Source organism: Phoca vitulina, unplaced genomic scaffold (genome assembly GCF_004348235.1).
Source record: "Phoca vitulina isolate PV1807 unplaced genomic scaffold, GSC_HSeal_1.0 scaffold107, whole genome shotgun sequence".
Classification (NCBI taxonomy): Eukaryota; Metazoa; Chordata; class Mammalia; order Carnivora; family Phocidae; genus Phoca; species Phoca vitulina.
The window spans coordinates 189,251-215,968 of record NW_022589810.1 but is presented as its reverse complement, the minus strand read 5'-3'; the positions used below and the strand labels follow the sequence as shown (position 1 = coordinate 215,968).

General features: G+C 43.7%; 1 protein-coding gene across 1 annotated transcript; it reads right to left on the bottom strand.

Annotated features, from left to right (window-relative positions):
- Positions 1-14,098: 14,098 nt before the first annotated feature.
- Positions 14,099-17,558, bottom strand: USP27X (ubiquitin specific peptidase 27 X-linked). Its single transcript, XM_032397936.1, has 2 exons — positions 17,441-17,558; positions 14,099-16,752 (listed from the first exon to the last, which is right to left on the bottom strand). Exons 1-2 carry the CDS (start codon positions 17,556-17,558, stop codon positions 14,426-14,428), a joined length of 2,445 nt encoding a protein of 814 aa, XP_032253827.1. The 3' UTR covers positions 14,099-14,425.
- Positions 17,559-26,718: the final 9,160 nt, after the last annotated feature.

Sequence of the window (26,718 nt, the reverse complement as noted above, 5' to 3'; positions counted from 1 at the left end):
TAGCAGACTTTTTTTATACTTGCCAATCTAATATATAAAATATGGCATCTCAACTTAGTCTTAATTTGCATTTCTCTTGTTATGACTGAGGATGAGAATCATTTATGTGTAAGGGCGATATTTTTTCTTTCTCTGTGAATACTCAATATTCTTTGCCCACATTTTTATTGTGGTCTTTTTCGTATAGATTTGTAGGAGTTCTTTGTATTTCAGGAAAATAAACCCTGTGTAATATGAGTTGTAACTATTTTTCACAGTTTTTTATCAGTCTTTTGGCATTGCTTATGTGGGCTAGAGCAATAAATCATGCTTTTATAATGAAATATTTCAAACATATGGAAAAGTGCACAGAATATGGTAACAAATACCCGTGTACCCTAAATTTTGTTATTTGGGGCATATTTACATAAATTGTTTTTCTTTTTTTTTTTTAAGATTTTACTTATTTATTTGACAGAGAGAGACACAGCGAGAGAGGGAACACAAGCAGGGCGAGTGGGAGAGGGAGAAGCGGGCTTCCTGCCGAGCAGGGACCCCGATGCGGGACTCGATCCCAGGACCCTGGGATCATAACCTGAGCCGAAGGCAGACACCCAACGACTGAGCTACCCAGGCGTCCCTTGTTTTTCTTTTTAAAAAAATAAAATGTTCCAGATACAGATGAGGCCCTCTTTGTACTCCTTTCAGATACTTTCCCTCCCTCCCTCTAGTTAACCATGATTCTGAAATTAGTTTTTATTCTTCCTATCAATGTTTCTATACTTCCACTATGTGTCCATAAAAACTCTACTGTTTGGTATAATTTTTACATCTACATAAACAATATCAAACTCTATGTAACACTCCCAAACTTGTTTTTTAACTCAATATTATGTTTGTAGGGTTTATCCAGGTGGTACACATAGATCAAGTTAATTGACTTTCATTTCTATAAAGCATTCCATTGTGTTAACATACCAACATTTGTTCATCCCTTCACTCACTGGTGGAAATTTTACTATGAAAGCAATATTCTGTGTGCAAGAGTTCTCTAGGGTTTATGCCTAGAAGCTCAGTAGGTAGCTGGTACCACGTCCCTCTCAAAACCTGTGAGAGAAAACAAAAAACAAAAAAAACCTCCAAACTGTTCTCTGAAGTGGTACCAATATATATTCCGACCAGGAGTATATGGAAATCCCAGTTACTCTAACATCCTTGCCAATGCCAACTTGGTATTGTCGGACTTTTAAAATTTTCCAATCTGATGAGTATGAGAATGGTAAATCGATATTGTTTAATTTGCATTTCCTAATTACTAGTACAATTGAATATTGTCCAGCTGAGTTTCCTGGTCCACAAATCGCCTATTCATCTGTTGCTCATTTTTTTCCATTGGTTTGTGCGTCCTTCTTACTGCTTTATAAAAGAGATTTTTATATTCTGGGTAATAGAGGTACACAGAACATATACGAATGACATTCAAAGTTAAGGCCAAAGCTGAATATCATTATCATAGAATAAACTCCTGGAATACAAGAATACTTCTGAAATTTTTTTAAAGATTTATTTATTTTAGAGAAAGAGAGAGCAAGCAAGAGCAAGAGCAGGGGGAGGGGCACAGTGAGAGAGAGAATTCTGGAGCAGACTCCCCACTGAGTGTGGAGCCTGATGCAGGGTTCAGTCCCTGGACCCTGAGATCACGACCTGAGCCGAAGGCAGACACTTAACCGACTGAGCCACCCAGGCACCCCCTACTTCTGAAATTTTATCAGTAAGCATTTTTACAATTACAATATTATTACTGAATATTATTATGAATATTATTATGAACAATTTGACATAATGCAAGAATATGAATTTCTCAGCACTGTCAGCAGCTGGACTCTTTCTATGCACACTAGGGCACATATGTTCAGTACTAAATACTCACTTTAAATTGAGATCAATGAAAGAATGAGATATTTGAGGGGCTTCTCATTTTTCTCTAACCTTTTTCCCTTTCTTTGAACTCTTTATAATCTTTATTAAAGCTGAACTGAAGACTTATAGTGAATATTGTTGTACAAGATTTTGGGATTTTTCCATCACATGAAATTTTGACAATGGAAAAGATGACAGTTTGCTTTTATTCCATCTTCACAAGACATGAGAAATTCTCTTTTTCTTGAAAGATTTATAGTCTAAATGGAATTCAGCAGCTAAAAATTAAATATAATTTTAAAAATTATTTTGTTTAACATGAATGCTCTATAAGCAAACAACTCTTGTCTTTGTATAATAAAATTATTATATAATCAAATATCTGTTATTGTGCCTTGGACTATTATGTAAAATAACATATACATCTGTTAGTTCAAAAAGCATATAATGCCTTTCCTAAAATTATCTAGCTAATATAGTCTCTTAATATTGGCATTAAAGGCCAACCTAAGTCCCCATTTAACTATTTGAAATTTCTTGATTGGTTTTTGACATAAAATTAACAGCTTGTATGAAATTAACAGAATTTGCTCTTGCAATAATAAACAAAACTTTATTCTTCAAGGAACTGATAGAACTTACATATAAATATAGAGAGGGAATTTATATAGAACTTATATACAAAGCAAATAAGATTTTGTTGGTTTCAAGTTATATCAAAAATACTTTGTGTTGTGTTTTTTGCTTGTTGTGTTCTGTTTAGGAGATCCTGAGGTTATAATGTTCTCCTATATTTTCTTTTTTTTTTAAAGATTTTATTTATTTATTGAGAGGTGAGAGAGAGATAGCGAGAGATAGAGCATGAGCAGGAGGGGGGTGGAGAGGGAGAGAGCCCCACTCAGGGCTTGATCCCAGGACGCTGGGATCATGACCCCAGCCAAAGGCAGCCGCTTAACTGGCTGAGCCACCCAGGCATCCCTCTCCTATATTTTCTTTTGAAAGTTTTAAAGTTCTGTTTTTTTCACATATAGGTCTTTATCTGAAAGTTTTTTGGGGGGGTTATGACGTCAAATACTGGCTGAATTAAATTTTTCCATGTGGGTAGACAATTGCCCCAGCAGATTTATTAAATGATCTATCTTTACCCACTAATTTGTAATGCTACCCCTGTTGAATACCAAGTTTCCATATATGTGTGGGTTTTTTTTTTTTGATTATTTATTCTGCTCCATTGATCTATCTGTCTATGTCCTGTACTTTCTTCTCCTTCAGAATTATTCCAGCTGTCTTTGGCCCTTTGTTTTTCCATATGAATCCTACAATTTGTTTTTCTAGTTAGATGAAAAAAACCTTTGGGGATTTTTATTGATTTACTTTGAATTTTACATTAGTGAGATTTTTAATATCTGTGAACATGCCGCATTTCTCCATTTTTAAGGTAATATTTATGTGTTACAATGAAAATTTTATTTTTTTAATATTTTATTTATTTATTCAAGAGAGAAAGTGAGTGGGTTGGAGAGGGAGAGCGAATCTGAAGCAGATTCCATGCTGATCGCTGAGCCAGATGCGGGGCTCGATCTCACAACCACAAGATCATGACCTGAGCAGAAACCAAGAGTTGGACGCTTAACCAACTGAGCCACCCAGGCACCCCTACAATGAAAATTTTAACACCTTCCATATACGTTTTGCATCTTTGGTTAGATAATCCTTAGAAACCTTATGCATTTTGTTGCTATTGTGAAAGTTTAAAAAAAAATTTCTAATAAATTGTTGCTGGTATATAAGCATGCTTAATTTTTGTACACTAATCTCGTCTCCAGCAACACAGTTGAACTCTCTTTTATTAGTTCTAATAGTCTGTTGTAAACTCTCTTGAATGGAGTGTGATGTTAATGCCCTGTCCCATACCATTTGGCCCATCTTTGAGTTCATCTACAACTGTGGTAGGAAGTTTTTGTCAAGCTGACTGCTTCCCACCTGAAGGGCATGACCCTAAACTGATGAATGGAAATATAAAATGTGGCAAATCTATGCACTGGAATATTATCCGGCTACAGAAGGAATATTATCCGGCTACACTCTACGACATAGGTGAATTTTGAAAACCCTATGTGAAGTGAAAGAAGCCAGACACAAAATGCCACATATTGTATGATTCCATGTATATGAGGTGTCCATAATAGGCAAATCCATAGAGCCAGAATTTAGATTAGTGGTTGCATGGGGTTGAGGGGAAAGGGGAATGAGAGTGACTGCTAATGGACAGGGTTTCCTTTGGGGATGATAAAAATGTTCTGGGATTAGATAATGGTGATGGTTGTGTAATCCTGTGAATATACTAAAATCCACCAAACTGTACACTTTAAAAGGGTGAGTTTTATGGGATGTGAATTTTATCTCAATTTAAAAATGTAGATTATAATAATAGAATCTCAAAGAGTTATTGTAAAGATCCAGAGAGATAATGCATGTGTTTAGCACAATTCTTGACATTGTCATAAGTCCTCAATAAGTTAAAGGGTCAGTTCTTTCCAAAAAAAAGAAGAAGATATTAGACCCAGAACCTGCCTCCTCTCCCCATCTTCAGCCATACAGCTTCCTGTCTCCCACCTCAGCAGAAGACTTGTATTTGTTTTTGGGGTTTTTTTAAAGATTTTATTTTATTTATTTGACAGAGAGAGACACAGCGAGAGAAGGAATACAAGCAGGGGGAGTGGGAGAGGGAGAAGCAGGCTTCCCGCCGAGCAGGGAGCCAAGTGCGGGGCTCGATCCCAGGACCCTGGGATCATGACCTGAGCCGAAGGCAAATGCTTCATGACTGAGCCACCCAGGTGCCCCAGAAGACTTGTATTTGTATATATCTTTTAGGCTTTCTATTTCTTCTTAAATAAGTTTTGCAAAGTTATATTTTCTAGAAAATTGTTCATTTCATCTATAACTTTATATTTATTGGTAGAAAGCTGTTTGTAGTATTTTTAAATTATTAATCTCCATAGTATCTGCAGTTTTGTCCCTCTATTCATTCTCAATATTATTCACTTACGCCTTCTCTTTTGTTTTCTTGTTCAATCTTGCCAGAGGTTTGTCTTTTCAAAGAACGAAGTTTTGGTTTTATTGATCTTCTCTACTGCATCCTTGTTTTCTTTTCATCACTTCACAGCCTTATATAGGTTATGCCTTTTCTTTTGCTCTCATTAGATTTAATTTGTTGCTACTTTTCTAACTTCTTGAATCAGATGCTTAAATCATTAAGTTTGAGCCTTGTTTTCTAATAAAAAGCTTTCAAGGCCATACAGTTCCCTTTAAGTTTTGCTTCAACTATATCTCAGAAGTTTTGATACCTATATAATCATTCAGTTCTAAGTACTTTTTTTTTTTTAAGATTTTATTTATTTATCTGACAGAGAGAGACACAGCGAGAGAGGGAACAGAAGCGGGGGAGTGGGAGAGGGAGAAGCAGGCTTCCCGCGGAGCAGGGAGCCCGACGCGGGGCTCGATCCCAGGACCCTGGGACCATGACCTGAGCCGAAGGCAGACGCTTAACGACTGAGCCACCCAGGTGCCCCAGTTCTAAATACTTTTTAATTCACATTATGATTTGCCTTTAATCCATGAGTTACACAAAAACATTTTTTAAACATTCCAAAAAACATTTTACAAGTTTTTGCAGCTATGGTTGCTTTTTATTTCTAACTTAATTTCATTGTGATCAGGAAACGTAGTCTGAATGAAACTAATGCTGTGGTATGTATTGAGACTTGTTTTATAGCCTAGAATGTGGTCAGTATTCCAACTATGCTTTAAAAAAACTAGGCGCCTGGGTGGCTCAGTCGGTTAAGCATCTACCTTTGGCTCAGGTCATGATCCCAGGGTCCTGGGATGGAGGCCCATGTCAGGCTCCCGGCTCGGTGTGGAGTCTGCTTCTCCCTCTCCTTCCACCCCTCCCCCTGCTTGTGCTCACACACACTCTATGTCGCATAAATAAAAAAATAAGAAAGGTCTTTAAAAGAAAGAAGATTACCACTTTGCTTTATAAAGACTGTGTCTAATAAGTGTGAATATCCCAATTTCAGAAGAGACTTGAACTGGATATAGAAAGTTCCGAAAAGGAAGTTATTTACATTATAAAATATTTATTTACTTTACAAAAGGCTTGTTTGTGTCTGTTTACATGTGTGGTTTGTGTATGTAACTTGAACTCTTTTGACTCAGTGACAGGGTGGAATGGGGTGGCAAGAATAATACTATATGCTAAGCGAAATAAGTCAATCAGAGAAAGATAAGTATCATATGATCTCACTGATATGAGGAATTAGAGAAACAAGACAGAGGATCATAGGGGAAGGGAGGGAAAAATGAAACAAGACGAAACCAGAGGGAGACAAACCATAAGAGACTCTTAATCTCAGGAAACAAACTGAGGGTTGCTGGAGTGGAGGGAGGTGGAAGGAATGGGGTCGCTGGGTGATGGACATTGGGGAGGGTATGTGCTATGGTGAGTGCTGTGAATTGTGTAAGACTGTTGAATCACAGACCTGTACCTCTGAAACAAATAATACATTATATGTTAATAAAAGAAAGAAGAAAGAAATAAGAAAGAAAGAAAGAAAGAAAGAAAGAAAGAAAGAAAGAAAGAAAGAAAGAAAGAAAGAAAAAAGAAAGAAAGAAAAAAGAAAGAAAGAAAAGAAAACTTAATACTAAACTCATGAGCTGAAGGTCAATTGGAAATAAACAAAATATATCTGAATTCATATTAAAATGATAAATAGTTCAGTGTTCGAGACTGTATACATTTTTTCTCTTTATAACAATGTAAGCCAATAAAACTTAAAATACAAAAGGTTCACAAAATAAACTTACTGGAGAATCTTAAAGAAATAAAAATAAAATCAATAAAAAATTAAAAATGGGCAGAGGACCTGAATAAACATTTGTTTCCAAAGAAGACATGCAGGTGACCAACAGACACATGAAAAGATGCCCAACATCCTTAATCATCATGGAAATACAAAGCAAAATCACAACAAGGTATCACCTTACGCCTGTCAGAATGGCTAGAATCAAAAACATAAGAAACAACAAGTGTTGGCGAGGATGTGGAGAGAAAGGAACCCTCGTGCACTGTTGGTGGGAATGTAAATTGGTGCAGCCACAGGGGGAAAACAGTGTGGAGGTTCCTCAAAAAAATTAAAAATACAATACCACATGAACCAGTAATCCCACTACCGGATATCTACCCAAAGAAAACAAAAACACCAATTCAAAAAGGTATATGCACCCCGTCCTCTTTTTTTTCCCCTTACTTTTTTTAAAAAATATTTTATTTTATTTATTAGAGAGAATGAGAGAGAGAGAGCATGAGAGGGGGGAGGGTCAGAGGGAGAAGCAGATCCCCCACAGAGCAGGGAGCCTGATATGGGACTCGATCCTGGGACTCCAGGATCATGACCTGAGCCGAAGGCTTAACCGACTGAGCCACCCAGGTGCCCCTTTCCCCTTACTTTTTAGCAAGAGATTTCTGCTTGGTGCCAAGGCCGGCTTCTGTACCATTTCTCTAGGATTGTTGGGACAGGTGCATGTTACATTCTGGCTGGCCCTTATGCAGCTGATGTAGGCCCTTGGGATCTCAGCTCAATGTGGAGAGGTTCTCCTATTAAACTCTGACCCGTGGGCTGGCCCTTAACTTCTCTCTCTCTAGCCCTGTGTGGTCACTGAATCAAAGCTCATGTGGGCAATGGAGGCAAACGCCCTCAGAGCAAACTGGCTTTTGGGGGGGAGGTGCCCATATTCTGTTTACCTGTCTGGTTACAAGCTTTCATCCCAATTTGGCCTGGAAGTTTTCGTCTGTCCTCTCGGCTCTTCGGGGCTTTTAAAGTAGTTTTGAAAGATTTTAGGCAGCATACTTCATTACTTCAATAGGCCAGTTGAATATCAAAGAACCAAGCCTGCCATTGCCAGAAACCAGAAGCCCATATCCTTAAATGTTTAAACATTTATACTCGACTTAACAAGGTCCAAATTCAGGCAATATCCGTACCCTTCTCCCAAACAATACGAGAGCTTTAGAATGCTTTAAATATTAATGGTCTCCTGCTGTCTTGATGTCTTTGTGCTCCAATGTTTTTGGTGCCAACTCGTTTTTATACCTCCATCTCATTCAACGTTTTTGTTGTTGTTGTTGTTGTTGTTGTTGTTGTTGTTTTTAAGATTTTATTTATTTATTTGACAGAGAGAGACACAGCGAGAGAGGGATCACAAGCAGGGGGAGTGGGAGAGGGAGAAGAACGCTTCCTGCCGAACAGGGAGCCCGATGCGGGGCTCAATCCCAGGACCCTAGGATCATGACCTGAGCCGAAGGCAGACGCTTAACGACTGAGCCACCCAGGCGCCCCATTTTTGTTGTTTTATACACCAAATGCTTACTTAGATTTCCCCACATTTCCCAATTTTTGTTCACTGTTCCTTGCCTCCTAGTCACCCCTTCTTCCTGATTTCAGTTTCCTTCTTCCTGAAGTATACCGTTCAATAGTTATTTAATGACAGTCTATTATTGCTAAACTTTCTTAGTTTTTTTTTTTTTTCCCTGAAAATCTCCTTATTTCCCTCTCAAAAAAAAAGACTAACAGTTCTCATCAGGATTTCTTGGGGATGCTAATTCTACTCCTTGTGACAACTGGTGACTCTCCTTCCTGGCGTGCCATTTCTTTTGCAAGTACAAGATTTCTACTGTTTGTTTCTGAACCCCTATTCCACAGCCATTATCTTTTTCCGTGAAGTTCCATGTGCTCTGGGCTGTAAAAAGGTACGATATTTGCTTCTTGCTGGGGTTCTAGAGGTTTGGATGGTTCTGCTCCCATTTTTATTTTAATTTTCCAGCATGTGGTTTCCATAACACACAACAGGGTACGCTTAGACCCCCACATCCACATATAACATAAGCCTGGGGTTTTTATTTCTTGTGGTGGCTCTGGAGAGAGCATAGAGTTTTTAGCTGCTCGCTTTCCAAACCCGTTGTAACAGAGGAGCTACTAAGGGCTTTATCCGGAGGTTTCAGTCACAGCTTCTCTGCCTCTGGTCGACTTGAGGCTGAGTTGCCAGTACCCATGTGGGCATTAGATTCTCAGCTCTAAGCCCCTGGCCCCTAGGGACCAACACCACAGTGGGCAATTACAGTGTCCGCTGACAATTACTAGCCTGGCTTTAATTTTTCCTTTTGTTTCTCTGCAGATTCTTACTTTTTTTTAAAGGTCAGCTATAAATTAAAACTTTTGTTATGGTTTATCTCGTGTTACTCTGTGTTCATAGTTGGTGAGTGTTATTCATGTCATCTTCGTGCGCTATCTTGCCAGGAAAAAAAAAAAAATTCTTCATACATATGACTTGGCACCTTATTTATAATTAAGCATTTCCCTTATCACTTCCATCCTCATAAATCTGCACCTCTGGAAGTTCCAAGGAAATTAAGCTCCCCTCAGCACCATCTAGATTAAGGGCACACAGGAGGCCAGGCATGTAGGATTATTTTCCAGATACACCACCCATGTAGTTTAAAGACATCGTTCCCTTAGGGTCTACAGCTCCTTAGTGCTGAGATTTTCAGCTTTTACAAATTTTAGTGGCAGAACTTTTTCTTCAAGTATTACTTGGAACCCCAAGATCTAAAATAAATAAGAGGGGAGCTGCTCTGGTCAAAGTGGGGTTAAGAGTTCCTGATCTTCACCAATGTACCCTCCCTCTTGCTCCCCTGGGTGCTCCCCAAGGTGCTCCCTGGAGCATCTTCACAGACTCCTTGGGCTCCAAGAACCACAGTGGGAAAACGAACTGAATAGATCACTGGTTCTCAAAGCATGATCCCAGAACCAGAGGCATCCCTGGAGAATGTGTTAGAAATACAAATTCTCGGGCCCCCCTCCCAGATCCACTGAAATCAGAAATTCTGAGGGCAGGACCCAGCAATCTGTGTATTAACAAGCCCTCCCGGTGACTCTGCTGCCCGTGTAAGTTTGAGGATTTACCAGAATAGAGTATCCCATTCAGGAGCTATTGGAATGGGGCTGGGGTCCAAGATTATTAAACAGAACAGGGCCCAAGATCAACATTTCTGGGGTACTTAAATTATCCCAAAATTCTCTGGAAGGCTGTTTTCTGTCCACCATCTTCTTAGACCTGAGATTAGACACACTCTCGAGGTCCAACTTTGCAATAGCCTGGGTCCCTTTGAATGGATTCAATATGTCAGAAATCACTAGGAGGAGTATGGATTCTTACTTTTGGCTCATTAGACAGAAATAGTGACACTCCTCAGAATTTTTCTTGACAAAGGGACTTCAGATCTGAAGCTCCTAAAATGTTGAGCAAAAGAAGCCAGACACAAAAGTATACATACTGAACAATTCCATTTATAGAAAGCATAAAAAAGGCAACACTAATCTACAGTGGAAGAAGTCAGGATAGGGATTCCTCTTTGGGGTTATTGACTGGAAGGAAGCAGAAGTGGGGCCTGACTTACGGGCAATGTCCCGTTTCTTGACCTGGATGTTGTTTGCAGGCATCTGTTCACTTCCTAGAAGTGCATCGAGTTGCACCCTTATGATATGTGCGTTTTCCTATATAATTGAGAGACGTTAATACAAGAGTTTAAAAATGGTATCGGATCACCTGCAAGGAAAGGTCAGTGCGTGATGACATTCGGCTGTGGGCGCTGAGCTTCATAGTCTCAGAGGACTTGGACCTTCACTTCTGGGTGTGAATATACATTTGGCACGAACACAGGTTCCTGGCATCAGCTCTACTGCATTATGACAACATGAGTTGTATGGGGGTCACTCTGTTTTCTTGATTGGAAAAGACCTCTTGGTTGATGGCATCTCTGATCAGGATTCCCTGGGGATGGGGAAGAAGTGAAGCAGTTACGTATGTGAACTGTGGGCCAGAGTGAGCTTCAGCATTTGGCTACTCCAGGAAATGGGAAGTTGGTGGGGACCTGAATGTTGAACCAGGTTAGGCCAAAAACCCGTGGGAAGCATGTATAACGGGTAAAAGGGAAGCACCGCATTGTTTGGTCTCTCATTCTGAGCTCTCTGGGTGGGTAAGACCCCCGTGGTGAGCACTCATCTGTTGCCTGGGCCCTTCGGGGCCCAGATCATAAATCTACATGTGAACTGAGTTCCCCTGGCCTTCCCAGCTTGTAGAAGTAGATGGAGTCTGAGTTAAAAATTAGCTTAAGTTTCACCAGCTCTTGCCCACACAGGAATTCCAGCCATCACGTAAAATAGCCCAGTTGTGTCTGAAAGTCACCTGTGGGTCACAAACCCATCTGTCGTTGACCTCTCCCATTTTTTTCCTTACTTATTCTGGGCCCCATCTTCGCGTCCATGCCCCCCCCTGCCCCGCCAAAGCTGTTTAAGAAGAACTCACCCCTTCCCAGCTCCCTCCCCAGTGCTGCTGTACCCACCACGGAATGTTGATAAAGGTGTCAAGACTGGCCCCCCCCCAAAAGGCCCCACCATGGCGGTGCCTGCCCAAGGTGGAAGACATGCCTGAATCATTCCATGGCTCAATTTGGGGGTTGGTGACAGGTAGAGGCATAGGGCTGGGCTTGAAGGGCTCCCCTGTAGCTGAGGGGCAATGGTGTTTTCCAGAGGACCTCAGGAAGGGCCAGGCGCAGCGGCTCCCTCTGGTGGTCTCTGCATTCCACCAGCGGAGACAGGGAGGTGGGCTTCGGCAGTCTCGGGCCAGTCATAGCTCTTAGCACTACTCCTGAGTGCAGGGTATTTAAAAGACAGTTTCTGCATCAGACAAACCCGAAATGAGGAACAGTCTATTGAAAATGCTAATGCCACACAAGACAAAGTACGTTTGTGGAAGTGTTCCAGATTAAAGGAGGCTAAAGAGACATGACAACTAAAAGCAAGACCTCACCCTAGACCAGATCCTACGATGGAGAGGGAAACGCTGTAAAGGATGTCGTTGGGCAGACAAAACTGAAGTACAGCTGGGAGATCAGATAATAGTACTGAGTCAATGTTAAATCTACTGACGCGCTTAACTATATACTGTGATGGAGAGAACATGCCCATCCGTAGGCAATGCGTGCTGAGGTACATTAGCCATGAAGGGCCATGATGCATGTAATTTACCATCACGTGGTCCAGATACACACACACACACACACACGCGCGCGCGCGCGCTTACTTACGAGAGTGTGCATACATGGAAGCAAGAGCACAAATGGGGTGAAGTGTTAGCAATAGGTGAAGCTGGTAAAGGGTATACAGACGTTCTCTATACTATTTTTATTTTTGCCACTTTCCCCTGGGTTTAAAATATTTCCGAATAAAAAAGCTGAAAAATGCAAAAGAGAGTTTCTGCAAGCAGTCAGAGTCTGGTGGCACATGGCTGAACTATTCCAGTGGCAGAGATGAGGAACAAGGACGTGGCTGTCTTCCCGGCAGGGCTACCAGACACATCCCAAGAGGTAGCCAGGTACCCTGCATTAAGTTGCCAAGGGACACCCGAGACCTCTCATCGTTTGATCTCCCCCATCCTACAAGATACCAAAAATAACACTTTTGACACGTTCTCCTAAGGATCATGGGCGCCACCCCCACCCCCGGGTGTTGGCAAAAATTCGGTCATGAAAGGAAGGTGTATTGCTTCATGGATTCATCCAGTTAGTGTTTTGACGATCTACTTACCCTGTGCCGGGAACTGTGCTAAGGGCCGAGTATGCAGCCTGGGGTACGGGAGGAGACACAACGCCTGTCCTACAGAAAAATCTATGAGCCAGTTGGGGATGCACCCACAACTGCATAAATAAATGTGTATTTCCAAATGAGTGGACCAGAAAATAGACTTGGGAAGCCCTGGGTTGTGGGGGGGCAGCCTTTTCCCAGAGCCAGTGGATCCAAGCCCCATGGGTCTGATACACAGTTTCCCTCCCCCCAAGATTTTCTAGGTTAGAGGTCCCTTTGTACCTGATGCTGAAGAGAAAAGAAAGAACCACCAGTGTTCACCCCCTCCTGGGCACATCCCATCTGTCCCATCTGTTCTGGCTTAGCTCTCTGCGGGCCGCTCTGCCCTCGGAGAGAATCAGGGAAGAGGCCAATGTGCCACTCCATCGATATCCCTGGACTGGCGGACCAGCGAGCTTTGGAAAATAGTCCTTGTACTGATGTACGCCTGCAGGTGAATCTTATAGCAACACACATAATGCTCGCGGAAGGCAAAGACCAGCAGACCCCCTCATGTGGAAGCCTGGCAGCCTATGGGCCCTGAGAGTCCTGTCACTAGGGCGCTGAGTCATGAAAACAACACGATGGTCTTCTAAATGGACAGAATGACTTTGGGAGACAGTTGTGGCGCCCCCCCCGACCCCCGGTGTGGCACTGATTGTGACGCCCTTACACGGGGACAAAAATGGAGTCCATTGCCTTGGGGCTCCAGGTCGGGTGTTGGGGAGGGAGTTGTACGAGTGTGTGTATGTGTGTGTGACTGCATGTGACACGATGCGTGTCCATTCCGTCCACGGGTCTCAGGGAGGACTGACCCTCACCTCTGATGCATTCTGGTCCTGGTCCAAAGAAGTTTCAGATCCAACAAACGTTTACTGAGCCCCTACAAAGTTCCAAGCCTTTTACTTTATACTTTGACACATTTTATATCATTTAATCTTTAACAATAACCCTTTAAGGTAGGAATTATCTGCATTGTACAGATGAGAAAACAATCGCAAAGAGGTTCATTGATTTGCTCAAGTATATCATACAGCTTTTTTTTTTTTTTAAACACTCATACACTATACTCTTAGCTGAGGCCTGTCTGTGTTGGTCGCTTATCTTACAGTATTTTTTGTTTTGTTTTGTTTTCTCTACTTTTGGAGCAATTGCTCCCCTTGTACAAGCCCCCTTCTTCCTTCCACTAGCCCCGTGGGCTTTTCTTTTTTTTTTTAATACTGCATTTAATAGCACAAAAAATCACGAATACAAAGAAACTGGCAAAGGTGTTTGTCAATGAGATATCCTTGCCTCCTCCACTTTTCCGCTTTCATACCCATATAGGTCATGGGCTACATTTGTATAGACTTTTCTTGCCCCCCCCCACAAACATATAACTGTTATGTGATTGGTCAGTTGAAGCTGAAACACCCATGGAGAAAGATGTTTTACGGTTACAAGGGCACACCCCCCCCACACCACCCCCCTCCCACCCCACACTTTCCCACACAATCTTTTGGAGGAATATAGGATATGTACCAGTGTCATGATTCCCCTGCTCCCGCCTTCCCCGCCTAGAGCATTCCTGCCATCGAATTTTCCTTCAAGTGACTGCTTAGACTAGAGCCTCTTCTCCCGCCCCGTCTATTTCTCTTCCAACCAGGACCTCTTAGACACTGGGTACTGTACTGTTCAATTCTTACTCTGTCAGGCCCTTGGGCCACACGAGTAGGTCCTTTAAATCTCGATGCCAGTTGTCGTATGGGTGCCGCCATCTTCCATTACAGGTAGGTCTGTGTGTCGCTTCAGTAGGCTTGTGTATTCATTTCTTTCACTTTTTCTGACTCATGTTCCAGGACCTGTTTGTGATAGAACAGTAAATACCCTTCACTGTCCAGCACGTCCTTAATACTGGCCTTGGTGATGACGGCGTCATCACACTTGAACCACTGGTCCTTGTGGTGCCGGATGAAACTGGTGTAGTGGCCGCTCTCCAAGGTTCCTTGGTGATTAACCACAGCAAACAAGGAATACTTATTCTCATCGTTTCCACTATTGGTTGGCAGCTGCAACTGTCCATTCATCCTGCTCTCTTTACTCGAGGCCATAAATGGTGTCATATCCAGCTCCAGAGGAAAGGATATGTATGTAGTGATCTTGCGCCTCTGTTTGGCCGAGTGTTCGAACCGTTTGAAATGAAAACAGGCAACAACAGGCAATTTATTCATTGTGAGCTGTTTGGTAGATTCCTGGTAGCTTTGGCAACTACCGCATTTGATTTTGGCACTGCTTCCCAAGTGCTCTGGCCGCGTAAACCTTCGCAAGCAGTCCGTGAGGGTGGTGATTCCTGGTATGTGGCTTTCCCCATTCACGCTGCTCTCCCTCCCTGGGCTCATGGGCCAGAAGGAGGTGCAAGAGCCAGGCAAGTCCAAACTGATGTCCCAGCATGGGTCTATGGTGGTGGAGACGCCATGGCAGGCTTGACAGGTGACATCAGACTGCAGGCCACCTGTGAAGATTTGGTCTATGATGCAGTTACAGTGGTTGGGGTTGTTGGCGGCCTTCCCGGCATCATCACCCTTGCAGTGCCTGTGCAGGACATCCAACGCCGCAATGAGGAACTCGTGGGCATCCTGTTGCCTGTATCCTGCTAAGTGACGGGCGTGTATCCAGACCAGGTGCAGCAACTTATAAGGAACGTGAGGAGATGGGTTTCCAGAGTACAACTCCCGAAAAAGCGAAGACATCTCACAGACCAGACACAACTCAGGGCTTGGCATTTCACATCTGTGCCTGTCGGAGAGGAAGAAATCTCTCAGGATGGGCGTATGGGTAAGGGCCTGGACGATGCAGTTCATAAAGCACGTGTTGCCAAGATTGATCAGTCCTCTTAAGCCGATGGTAAAGCTCGACGTGATTCTTCTTCTCCTTGGGTTGTGTCCCAGCAGTTCTAACTCGGGTTTGGTCGTCTCCCAGGTTGGGTATTTCTCACCGAGCCCCGGCACTGAACACTGCTGGTGAGAAACCTCGGTTGAGGTGGAGGCTTGTAATTTCAAAGCTTCTCCTTGCTCTTCTTTGGCAATTTGCTCAATGTCTTTGTCATATACATAGTCCTTACACATAAAGCAGTATATACCTCCATAGTAAAGGTCTACGGCTAAGTTGTGTTGTTTTGTCTCGGCGTGCTCATGAATGTGTTTCTCTGTGAAGCAGCCAAAGAAGACACAGGAAAGGCAAGAGTGAAGTCTGTTCAAATGGGTGCCACACACATGGCAGATGCACGACTTTGCCTTGCTTTTCCTGGTCTCTGGGGTTCCACACCACACGAAGCACTGGTAGATCACCCGCAGTTCCTGCCTCCAGTTCTCTCCCACCTTAAAGCTGTTCACGTGGGAACAGCCCGGTGGACCCACAGCGAAATCCACATCCAGGCATCCGCCCCCAGGGCCGCGCCGGGGCCGGGGCCGGGGCGGGGGCCGTGGCCTAGGCTGCGGCGGGGTACGGAGCCGGGTCTGTGGCCGCGGCCGGGGTCGGCGGCGGGGGGCACGACTGCGCCGCGGAGAGGGATCGGGGGGCCGCGGGGGGTCGGAGGGAAGGGTGGGGGGAGGAACCTCGTCGCCGCTGCCGCCACCGCCGCTCCGCGCTGGGTGCTCATCCTCCAGCTCCTGCTTCGGCTCCCCCTTCGGCTCCTGCTCCGCCTCCGGCACCGGCTCGGGTTCGGGCTCCAGCTTGAGCTCAAGCCGGCGGCCCGGACCCTCCGCTGTCTCCACCTTCCCGGCGGCGTCCACCTTCCCCGCCGCCTCCACCTTCCCCGCCGCCTCCACCTTCCCCTCCACCTTCGCCTCCGCCTCCACCTTCCTCTCCGCCTTCTCCGCCGTCTCCGCCGTCTCCGCCTCCTCTACCTCCTCCGCCTCCACTGGCGGCGGCTCCTCCCCCTGCTCGCAGGGCTCGGGCGGCCACTGGGCGTGGCGGCGCGGGGGCCACGCAGACCTGGGCTGTCCCCCGCCCGGCCTGAGGGAGCGCGGCGGCTGTGACAGCTGGACCCAAAAGGGACTTTCACTGAAGGAGGCGGCGGCGGAAGCAGGCGACGCCCCCCGGGAATCCTCCCGCCGTAGCCCCCTAGCGGAGGCCGCTTCGGCAGCCAGGCCCCGTTTCCTTTAATTCAGTATTTCCCAAACTTGCTTGTTCACGAGAATCACGTGGGGAGCGTGTTAAAATTACAGATTCCTCGGCTCCGCCCGCAGACCTACTGAATCAGAATCGCGAAGGGAGGTGCTCCGGAACCTGTATCTTTAACTAGGGCCCGGGAGGATTCTTATGATCAGGCAAGTTTGGGAAACACAGCTCTAATTCATTGAGGCTGGCGGGAAGGGGGGCGGGGACCGCGCAGTCTCTTTAAGGCGCTTCCAGTTCTCGGCTCCAATCGCAGCTCTGACCCCCTTCATCGTCTCCTCCCCTCTCCTCGTCCTTCCCTTCGTCCATGCAGCTTCCCCCAGCACTGCGGGGCCAGGGACGGAGGAATCGCCACGTCCAGAAACGTCTCTGGGGCTGGGAAACGTCCCCTCAGAGGCCAGGTCCTGAGGAGCAGTCAGAAACCCTGATAGGCCGTCATCCCCACAGCGGAGCCTGCCCCCAGCCCTGGCCCCCCTCCCACTCCACGTTCTGCCCTTCCCGAGAAGGATGAAGCCCCAGGGCCACTCTGGGCACAGGCCTGGACCCCAGGTCCCGAGGCGCAGAGCCGCCAAGGCTGCGGGGACTGCGGGGGCACGTCCCTCTGCCCGTCTTATCGGTGCCCTGCAGAATCTGTGCCTGCCCCTCACCTCCTCCTCGGGCTCCCAAGGCCGCGGGTGGGATGACGATCTGGCAGTCGGCCTCCTGGCCCAGCAAACGCTGAGCCGCCCGGGGGCAGCGGGAGGGGACAAGGCACACCAAGGCCATGCCTACTTGCTGGCACCTCCCCGACGGCTGAGAAAGGGGAAGACACCGCCCCAAGACCCTCAAGTCTGGCGGAGCCCGGGGTCGGGTCGGCAGCAGGTGGGAGTTGGGGGGTGGGGTGGGGCGGGGAGCAGCTTCTGTAGTGGAGCTGCCGGCAGGGGGAGGGGGGGGGCGGGCCTGGGTCTGAGAGCCTCGCAGAGCTCCTGCACGGAGAGCCGCGGGCACTTGGGGAAGGGGGCCGCAGGTGCAGGTCCCAGGGAGTCAGGACGGCGCTCCGAAGAAGTACATAGCCAGCGTCCAAAGATCAAGCAGAGGGTGTTCTAGGAAGAGTCCGTTCCCTGAGCCCTGGGACGGCTGGCCTTGGCCCGGAATACGCTGCCTGGCCCGTGGGGCCGTGCTGCCTGAGTATACCCTAGCGGAGTTCTGCTTGCTTAGCTGGACCTCGGCCCTCAGCCTGGCCCCTTCCTGCAGGGAGGAGGTGGTGCCTGGGCCTCCCGGCGTTAGCAGCAGGACTTGGTTGTCAAGAATTAGGAGCCTTTAAGAAGAATGCGATGCTCGGTTCCCATACAGCTGAGGTCCCCAGGCGCTGCCCTGGTGCCCTGCCTTCCTAAGCCAACTCATTGCTTCAATTCCTTGAAGCACCCCAGCATCTTTCCAATAAATGCCTGCCCTCTGTGGCCTACAACCAGAGGAACTGCAACTAGCACACCCACTGAAGGAATCCTGCTCCTGCTGCTGCTAGAAATGACTGAGGTCATGGAGTGGAGGGAGGCTGGGGAGGGTACTCTCATCCCACCTCCGCAAAGTGACGGCCGTCAGAAAGACCTAAAGATCTCTGTGTGCCTAAGACTGTCTACCCTCTACCCCTGAAGCCTAACCATGGCAACCTGACTACCTTACCGATCAACCTCCAGCAGAAGCCCACATGTCCGGCAGGTTCTGGAAGTTAGGAGGCTCAGCCCTCATTCACCCAGCAAAGGTGTATTCAGCTCCAACCCAGAGCCGGGTGTTGTACTAGGAGCCGTGGACAGTGTGGAACCAAACAAGCTGGCCCCAGGGCCACAATCAGGGCTGGGTTCCCCAAAAGGCAGACTTAAGGAAGTGTCTGGGTCACCAGCTGAGAAGAGGCACCAAAAACAAAAGAATCGAGAAAAAAATGTATCGGAAACAGTTTGACATTTGATTTTTTTTTTTTTAGTCCTCATGAGAAAAGTCAGAATTTTGTTGTACTTCCTTACGTTTCTTTCCTGATTGCATGTTGCTTTTGCTGTGAATCACGTGCAGGAGGGTGGGGGGCAGGGCGTCAGCCTGCTTGCGTGTGTCTCCATTCAGTCCTGGGCAAATGTCACCATGTCTGCCTCACAAAGACCTGACTGAAGGCTAGCGGAAGGGGCCCACTTAAGGAGAGACCCCTCCTCAGTATAGTCGGGCCACGTGGGGTTGAGCACAGTTCTGACCACAAGGTGGCAAAAGAGTATATGACACTTCCCCGGACATTTGTATGTTTCTATAAAACTATTGGTTTATATCCCAATACACTCTAAAAATATTTTTTAACCTTGGGCTCCTTCACACATTTTTGGGGTTGGCATCTAAAATTTTGCATCAAAAATGTCAGCTGCAAACAATGTGAATCCTGACAAATATTAACATTCACAAACAAAACTGTTATGTCACATTTTTACATGAAACTAGTGGAACCTAAATACCTTAATGATTTGAGAGCCACCATCATCTGTTTTAAAAATTCACAAATGATTTCTTGATGGCTGGGAGCTGTACATTTTTCCTTTTCTCCCTAGGTTATTCATTCTATTCTATTCTAACCATTTCACCCAAATATATTTTTGCACTCAAAATTATTGTTAATCCTATCATCTTTCCCTGCAGCAAAATATGTATATATATTTTGCTATTGAAATGCTTTTTAGGGCGCCTGGGTGGCTCAGTCGTTAAGCGTCTGCCTTCGGCTCAGGTCATGATCCCAGGGTCCTGGGATCAAGCCCCACAGCCCGCTCCTCCCTCTCCCACTCCCCCTGCTTGTGTTCCCTCTCTCGCTATGTCTCTCTCTGTCAAATAAATAAAGTCTTCAAAAAAAAATGCTTTTTAAATGTTCCTGTGAGCCTAAAGCTCTAAGTGTTGTGTAAAAATTTACTCTTGCTTGAGTTATTATGACAATTAGTATTAGAATGCCATGGATCAAAAAGTTGTAAGTATATTACAAATTCTGCTAGGTAATTATTAAAAGTAAAAATTAAAATGTATTAGAGATAGGAGTCTTGTTTTTTAAAGTTAGTGGGTGTCTTCATGGATAAATATTGCTTATTGCTAGAATGAGACAGAATTCAGCATCAGTTCTCTTTTCTACTTTGTGTTTGGTTAAACGTTAGCACACAGGAACCTCCGTTATATAAATAACTAAATGGGAATGCACATTTGTTTTAGCAATGTTACTCAAGTCTCTGAATTCCTTTGGAGATCTATGGGGGGGGTTACACAATGATTTGTCTTCAAAATTATTTTTCCCGATTTATCAGCTGACAGCTCCATGGGGTTTTCCTTCAGTTTTATGGGAAGCAATCTGAACTGCAAAAGGATTTGATCCCCATTCATTTGTTAGAGCAATTTTTTTTGTTCACTGTTCACAACAGTGTTCGGCACCGTCTCTCTGGTGCCCTGTAGGTTTTATACCTTGGGGCAGTGCACCCAGGTAAGAATCAGGATACGTGAAAGGTAGGCTTTGTTTTGTAAAATGCAGAAAGGACCATTGATTCTGCCACCACATGTGTGTTCTCTGGTAGATTGATTTTAGGAAATATGAAATTTGAGGATAATAGATCCTCTTAAAACTCTGCTTGTTTACCCCATGGAGAGTACCTGTATGCCCAGGGTAATGTACACTCCACTTTTAAGGTTGCTGGTTTATATTTATTACGATAAAACTAATATATACAATATTTGTGGGGTTTTTATTTTTTATTATTTTTATTTTTTTAAGTTTTTTTTTTCTTTTAAGATTTTATTTATTTACTTGGTGTGGGGGGGGAAGCACAAGCAGGGAGAGAGCAGCAGGCAGAGGGAGAAGCAGGCTCCCAGCTGAGCAGGGAGCCGGATGCGGGGCTCCATCCCAGGACTCTGGGATTGAGACCTGAGCCGAAGGCAGACGCTTAACGACTGAGCCACCCAGGCACCCTGTGGGGTTTTTTTTGAAAGACTTTATTTGAGAGACAGCGAGGGAGCACGTGGGGGGAGGGGCAGGGGCAGAGAATCTGAAGCAGACTCCATGGGGAGCCCCAATCTTGGGGCTCGATCTCATGGCCCTAAGATTAGGACCTGAGCCGGAGGCTTAACACCCAGGTGCCCCCAATACTTGTGGTTTTTTAAAAGGTTTAGAAGGTTTAGAAGAAGGCATAACACGAAAAGTTAAAGCCCCTCTCTTCTCCGCCAATCACACCCAATCTATTCCCCTGAAATGACTACTAGTTAACAGTTTCTTTTGTATCCTTTATGAACTTTTCTATGCAAATACAAGCATGTCTTATACTTTATCCTTTTTATGAAATAGAAATGCGACTGTAACATACATATCGAGCTACAATGTAGCACTACATATTGGGCATCAGGCAGTTTTCTCCAAGTGGATCTACACAGCCAATGCAAGGCCAATAAAAATCGCAGTGAGTTTTAGGGGGGAGACTTTCACAAAATTAATATAGAAGAATGAAAGGTATCTTCCCCCTTCCTACTTTCTCCTTCTTCCTCCTGAAAATGAGGATGTAATGGTTATAGCTGAGTAACCATCTTGTAACCAGAAAACGGATAACCTCTGGACCTATTCTTACGTGAGAAAAAAAAAAAAGCCATATTTTACCAACTCTAAGATAAGAGATACACCTCTTCATGTTTCAGCATTTCTGAAATCTTTGAATGACAGTTTATGATTATATTTGGCAGCGTTTTTTTTTTCTTTCTTGGTGGTACATATAGTAATGGTGTGTCTTACAGTCGATAGTGTCTTAGAATCAATAACACACTTGAAACATCATCCTGTTTGAGCCTTTGTTATTTGGATCCCAGTCATGTATAGGTGATTACAATTCTAAATGATAGCAAGCTTTCCAGTTCACTCCTAGTGATGTCCCAAGTCCTTATCCTAGCCTTTAAAGCCTATAGAGTGTGACCGTGGTCTCTTAGACCTCACTTCCTATCAACTCAGCCTTGCCCCAAACAACTTATATGGCACCTGAAGTATGCCAAGAGTTGTTCTCTTCAATAGGTTTAACCCTTACTACAATTTTAGGAAGTCGGTGTTGTTATCATCCCCGTTTCAGAGGTAAGGAAACTGAGACACAGAGAGATTGAGTGATGCTCAGGTCACACAGCCAATAAATGATGGACCTGGGATTCAAACCCAGCAGTGGGAATCTAGAGTTTGGATTCCTTATCACTAAGCTATTAACCCTTCATCTGTCATACTCTAGTGTATTTTTCCCATTTATCATTCGACTGTTGTATTTTATTTCATTTTTAAACTTTATGATGTTTAAGATTATTATGTAGTCAAGATTCTCAAACTTCTCTTTATTCTGGATTTTAGTGTCTCTTTAAGTTTTTTTTTTTTTTTTTTCTGACTGCAAAAGCATAGAGCAAGTGCAAAAGTCCTGAGACCAACAGGAGCTTCATGATTTTAAGAAATGAAAATAAGGCCAGAATGACTTGAGTTTGGTGACCAAGAAGGAGAAGAGTGATATAAGATGAGGATAGAGATACAAGCAGGGACCAGATCACCTAAAGCCTTGCAGACCATTGTATAAGATTTGAATATTATCCCACTAGCAGTGGGAACCATTTGGCAGGGGAGTAGCAAGGAATTGGCATGATATGATTTCTAATTTACACACAATAATTATAATCAAATAATTAAAATTTATTGATGATTTATTATATGCCAGGCACTTTTATAAGTATTTTACTAAGTTACGTAAACCTCCTGACACCCTGATGAGGTAGGTACTAATATTATTCTCACTATAGAAATGCAGCACAAAATCATTAGGTAGCTTGAATTTCCTTGTGCTTACTCTCCGCTTCTATACCTGTTCCCACTCAGAAGATACCTACTATCAACCATGAGATGTTTGACACCTACTTTGTCCAGGCCCCTGACATCCCATTCGTGGTCTGCAAGTTTTCACTGGGCTAAAGAAAGGGGATAATGGCAAGTACACTCAGCACCAGGGCCCTTGGGTCTAGGAGCTGGTCGGGCGGGCTCTTCCCATCCCACTTAGACCACACCAAACTTCGCTAAGCTCAGGAATAGCCCCCCTGCCGGCCCATTCATGATGACCAAGGATCCAGCTCAGTGGTGCCTACTTGTCATTGCAGCAGGACAAGACTTCATGCCCTGCACCCCCCAGAGCCATAGCAACAACCAGGAGAATGAAGAATGGGCTCATCGGGATCCAGGAGGTGCCAGCCCTATGGAGGGAAGCAGCAGGCCTAGTGGTGTGCAAGGGGCACAAGATGGAAGAGTTCAAGCACACATCTAGCCCCAGGGTAGCCTGTACATCTGTGATTCCAGTGTCGGGCCCTTCTCTGGCGGAAACAAAGGAGGCTCACAAAGAGAGCAAGGTCATGTTTGGGAGGGATGTAGATCTATTGCAAGGATGTAGCTTACACTGTATCATATTCTAACCAGCCATTCCTGCAGCTTTCCCTGCCAGAGGTACTCTGTGTCTCAGCTTCCCTCAGCCTTTAGCCTTTAATTCTGACTATCATCCTTCAGACTTCTGCCCCATTTGCCTTACACTTTTGATTCCTTGCCTATCTGCTTCATACCGTGGCCTCTGAACGGCCTCCCACGTTCTGGCCCAGCATCTGGCCAACCAGCTCTTGTATTCCTGTCCTCTAGGGAAACTCTGGAATCCCAAAATCTGTATCCGCTGCTGGAGGTCAGCCTTGTGGGATGCAGCAGGGCCCTGGGCCTGAGCTTCGACAGAGGCACAATAAAGAACACATTCTCCAGTTTTACTCACTGAAGTGTGGAATCTGACTTCTTGTGCTTGTCCTAAATGTCTCTTTCAAGTTTGAAGGGTGGGAAGGGTACATCTTGTTACCAAAACTGGTAGTTAAAAATCCTAATCACACTTTTTATTCTTTTTCAAAATTTTGTTCCTCTTTAAATTTTTTTAAATCTTCTATTTATTTGGTTTATTTTTATTGAAATGTATTTGACATCTAACATCATATATATTTAAAGTGCACGATATGTTGATTTGATACATTTATTTGTTGTAATGTGAATGGCCATTGTAGTGATAATTAGCACTTCTATCACATCATATAATTATCATTTCTTTTTTGTGGTTGGAATAATTAAGATTTAGTCTCTTAGCAAGTTTGATGATTATAATATAATGTTGTTGCTTGTATTCACTATACTGTACATTAGATCTCTACGGCTTATTTACTACTGGTTGCAAGTAAATCTGGTTCCTTTTAAAACCACTAAAAGCAATACAAACAAAATTATATTAAATTTTGGAATTAATAGAAATTTACCAATGTCTAGCGAAATCACATGTGTATTCATTGTTTGACTCTGTAATCCCACTCCTAGGACTCTAACCCAAAGATACACCAACAAAAGTATAGGATGACATATGCACAAAGCCATTCATTGCAACACTAGGTATAATAACAAAAGACTGGGGGGAAAAGATCAACAAATGTCCATCACTAGGGGACCAGTTGAATAAATTACAGTGGAGTCATAAAATGGAAAAACTGGAAAAAAAATTTTAATAAATTAAAATATAGAATACTATGAAATGAGATAGATATCTATATGGGAATAACATCTGGGATATGTTGTTGACTGGAAAAAGCAAAGTATAGAATATTGTATACACAGATGCCACCTTTTGTGTAAGAAAGTTGGGGAAATAAAAATACTTACAAAATGTTATGAACTTATCTATTTATTTTTCTCTTTCTGGAAAAATAGATATCTCCTAGCTCTGGTCACTGAAAAGACACAGCAGCATGACAACCTAGTAGCAATGAGTATATCTAGTGCCCAGATTGTGGTCTCTACATGTCATTTCCCACCAGAGGAAGCCAAACCTCCTTCAAGAAATTATTAGCTGGTTATGGGTCTGTCACAAGAAATGTACAAAATGAGCCTGGAACACCTTGTTTTGCCAAAAAGCAAGAGCGATATCAAAGACTAATATAGTCATGTCAAAGGAACACAGGATCCAAGATGAAGGGGAATCCCCACTTGCCTATATTGAGACAATAAGAGCATCAAAAAATCTACCATTAATCAAGCATCAGATGTATGAAATACACAATTTCAGAGTGACATTAAAAAACATTGGTTACCCCTCGCTGATACTAGGGCACCAAATTATTATTGCAAAAATTAATAAAGGGAAAAATCAAGAATTTACCCTGCCTTTCCTTCATGAACAGTATTTCAGGGTAACCAAATAGTGATATTCTTCTTTAGGCAACAATTCCAGATAGCAAACACAGAAGGAATGACAGAAATAGTACATCACCTTAATAACAAATCTAGGCCATGGTTTCTCAACCCCAGCACTCTTGATATTTGGGGACAGATAATTCTTTATTTGGGGGCGGTCCTATGCATTGTAGGATTTTTAGCAGCATGAGACACTATTAGCACCACCTCCCGAGTTGTGATCATCAAAAATGTCTTCAAACATGGAGGACAATTATCTCTGGTTGAAAACCACTAATCTAGGGCAATGACCATGAATGGATGAAAAAAGATTAGGCAAATGATGATGGAGAATTTTACAATGGAGGGATCAGATTGATCTCACCTGAACCCACTGATCAACTTTAGCATCGCTAAGAGTGGGATAGCTAGATATTATGTGCCCCTGATGTAATGCAGTAGTAAGCATCAGCACTACCTATGATATATTGATGCCAAAAATAAAAAAAAAATTGAACCTAAATCTAGTCAAGTGTCTAGCTCTAACTCTCAGTTAATGGTAAATATAGGAGATAGAAAAACAAGTTCATTTTCACCACTAAAAAACAATCACGCAAATCCAGAATGTGGAATATTTTATAGAAAAAAAATGACCTGTTTTCTTCAATGATAAATAGGATTTAAAATGGGATGAGAGGGGCGCCTGGGTGACTCAGTCTCTAAGCGTCTGCCTTCGGCTCAGGTCATGATCCCAGGGTCCTGGGATTGAGCCCCACATCGGGCTCTCTGCTCAGCGGGAAGCCTGCTTCTCCCTCTCCCACTCCCCTTGCTTGTGTTCCTTCTCTTGCTATCTCTCTCTCTGTCAAATAAATAAATCAAATCTTAAAAAAAAAAAAAAAACGGGATGAGAAAAAGAAAGATGGGAAACCTACAGATCCTTTTTTAGCTTCACTGAGGTATAACTGACAAATAAAAATTATATATATTTAAGGTGTACAACATAATGTTTTGATATACATATACATTGTGAAACGATTACCACAATCAAGTTAATTAACATATTCTTCACCTCACATAGTTACCTTTCTTATAGTGAGAACAGTTAAGATCTACTCTCTCAGCTGATTTCAAGTATTCACTACAGTGTTATTAACTATAGTCACCATGCTGTACATTAGATCCCCAGAACTTATTCATCCTGCGTAACTGAAACTTTGTACTCTTTGACCAACATGTCCCCATTTCCCCCACCCTTTGGCCCCTGAAAAACACCATTCTACTCTCTGCATCTATGAGTTGGACTTTTTTAGATTCCACATACAAGTGATGTCATGCAGTATTTGTTTTTCTGTGGCTGGCCTAGGAAATTTATAGATTTTTAAAAGAGACTTAAGAGAGATAACAACCAAATACAATGTTACATTTGGTTTGGATCCTATCTTGAGAAAACCAATTTTAAAAACACTTCTTGAAACAATCAGGGAAATTTGAATATGAATTCTTATTTAAGTACATTAAGGATTTATTGTTAATTAGTGAAATGTGATAATGGCATGGTGATTATGTTTTAAAAAGCATTTTTCTGTTAGAGATGCACACTCACATTGAGTGAGATAATATTATTTCTAGGATTTGAGATAAAAGACTCCAACAAACCTCACAGTGAGGAGAAAAAAATGAAACAAGATCGGCAAA

Coding starts and splice junctions, on each gene's coding strand:
- USP27X (XM_032397936.1), bottom strand. CDS start 17,558: ATGGCCTTGGTGTGCCTTGTCCCCTCCCGCTGCCCCCGGGCGGCTCAG. Junction 16,753..17,440: donor CTTGGGAGCCCGAGGAGGAG/GTGAGGGGCAGG, acceptor TGGCTGCCGAAG/CGGCCTCCGCTAGGGGGCTA.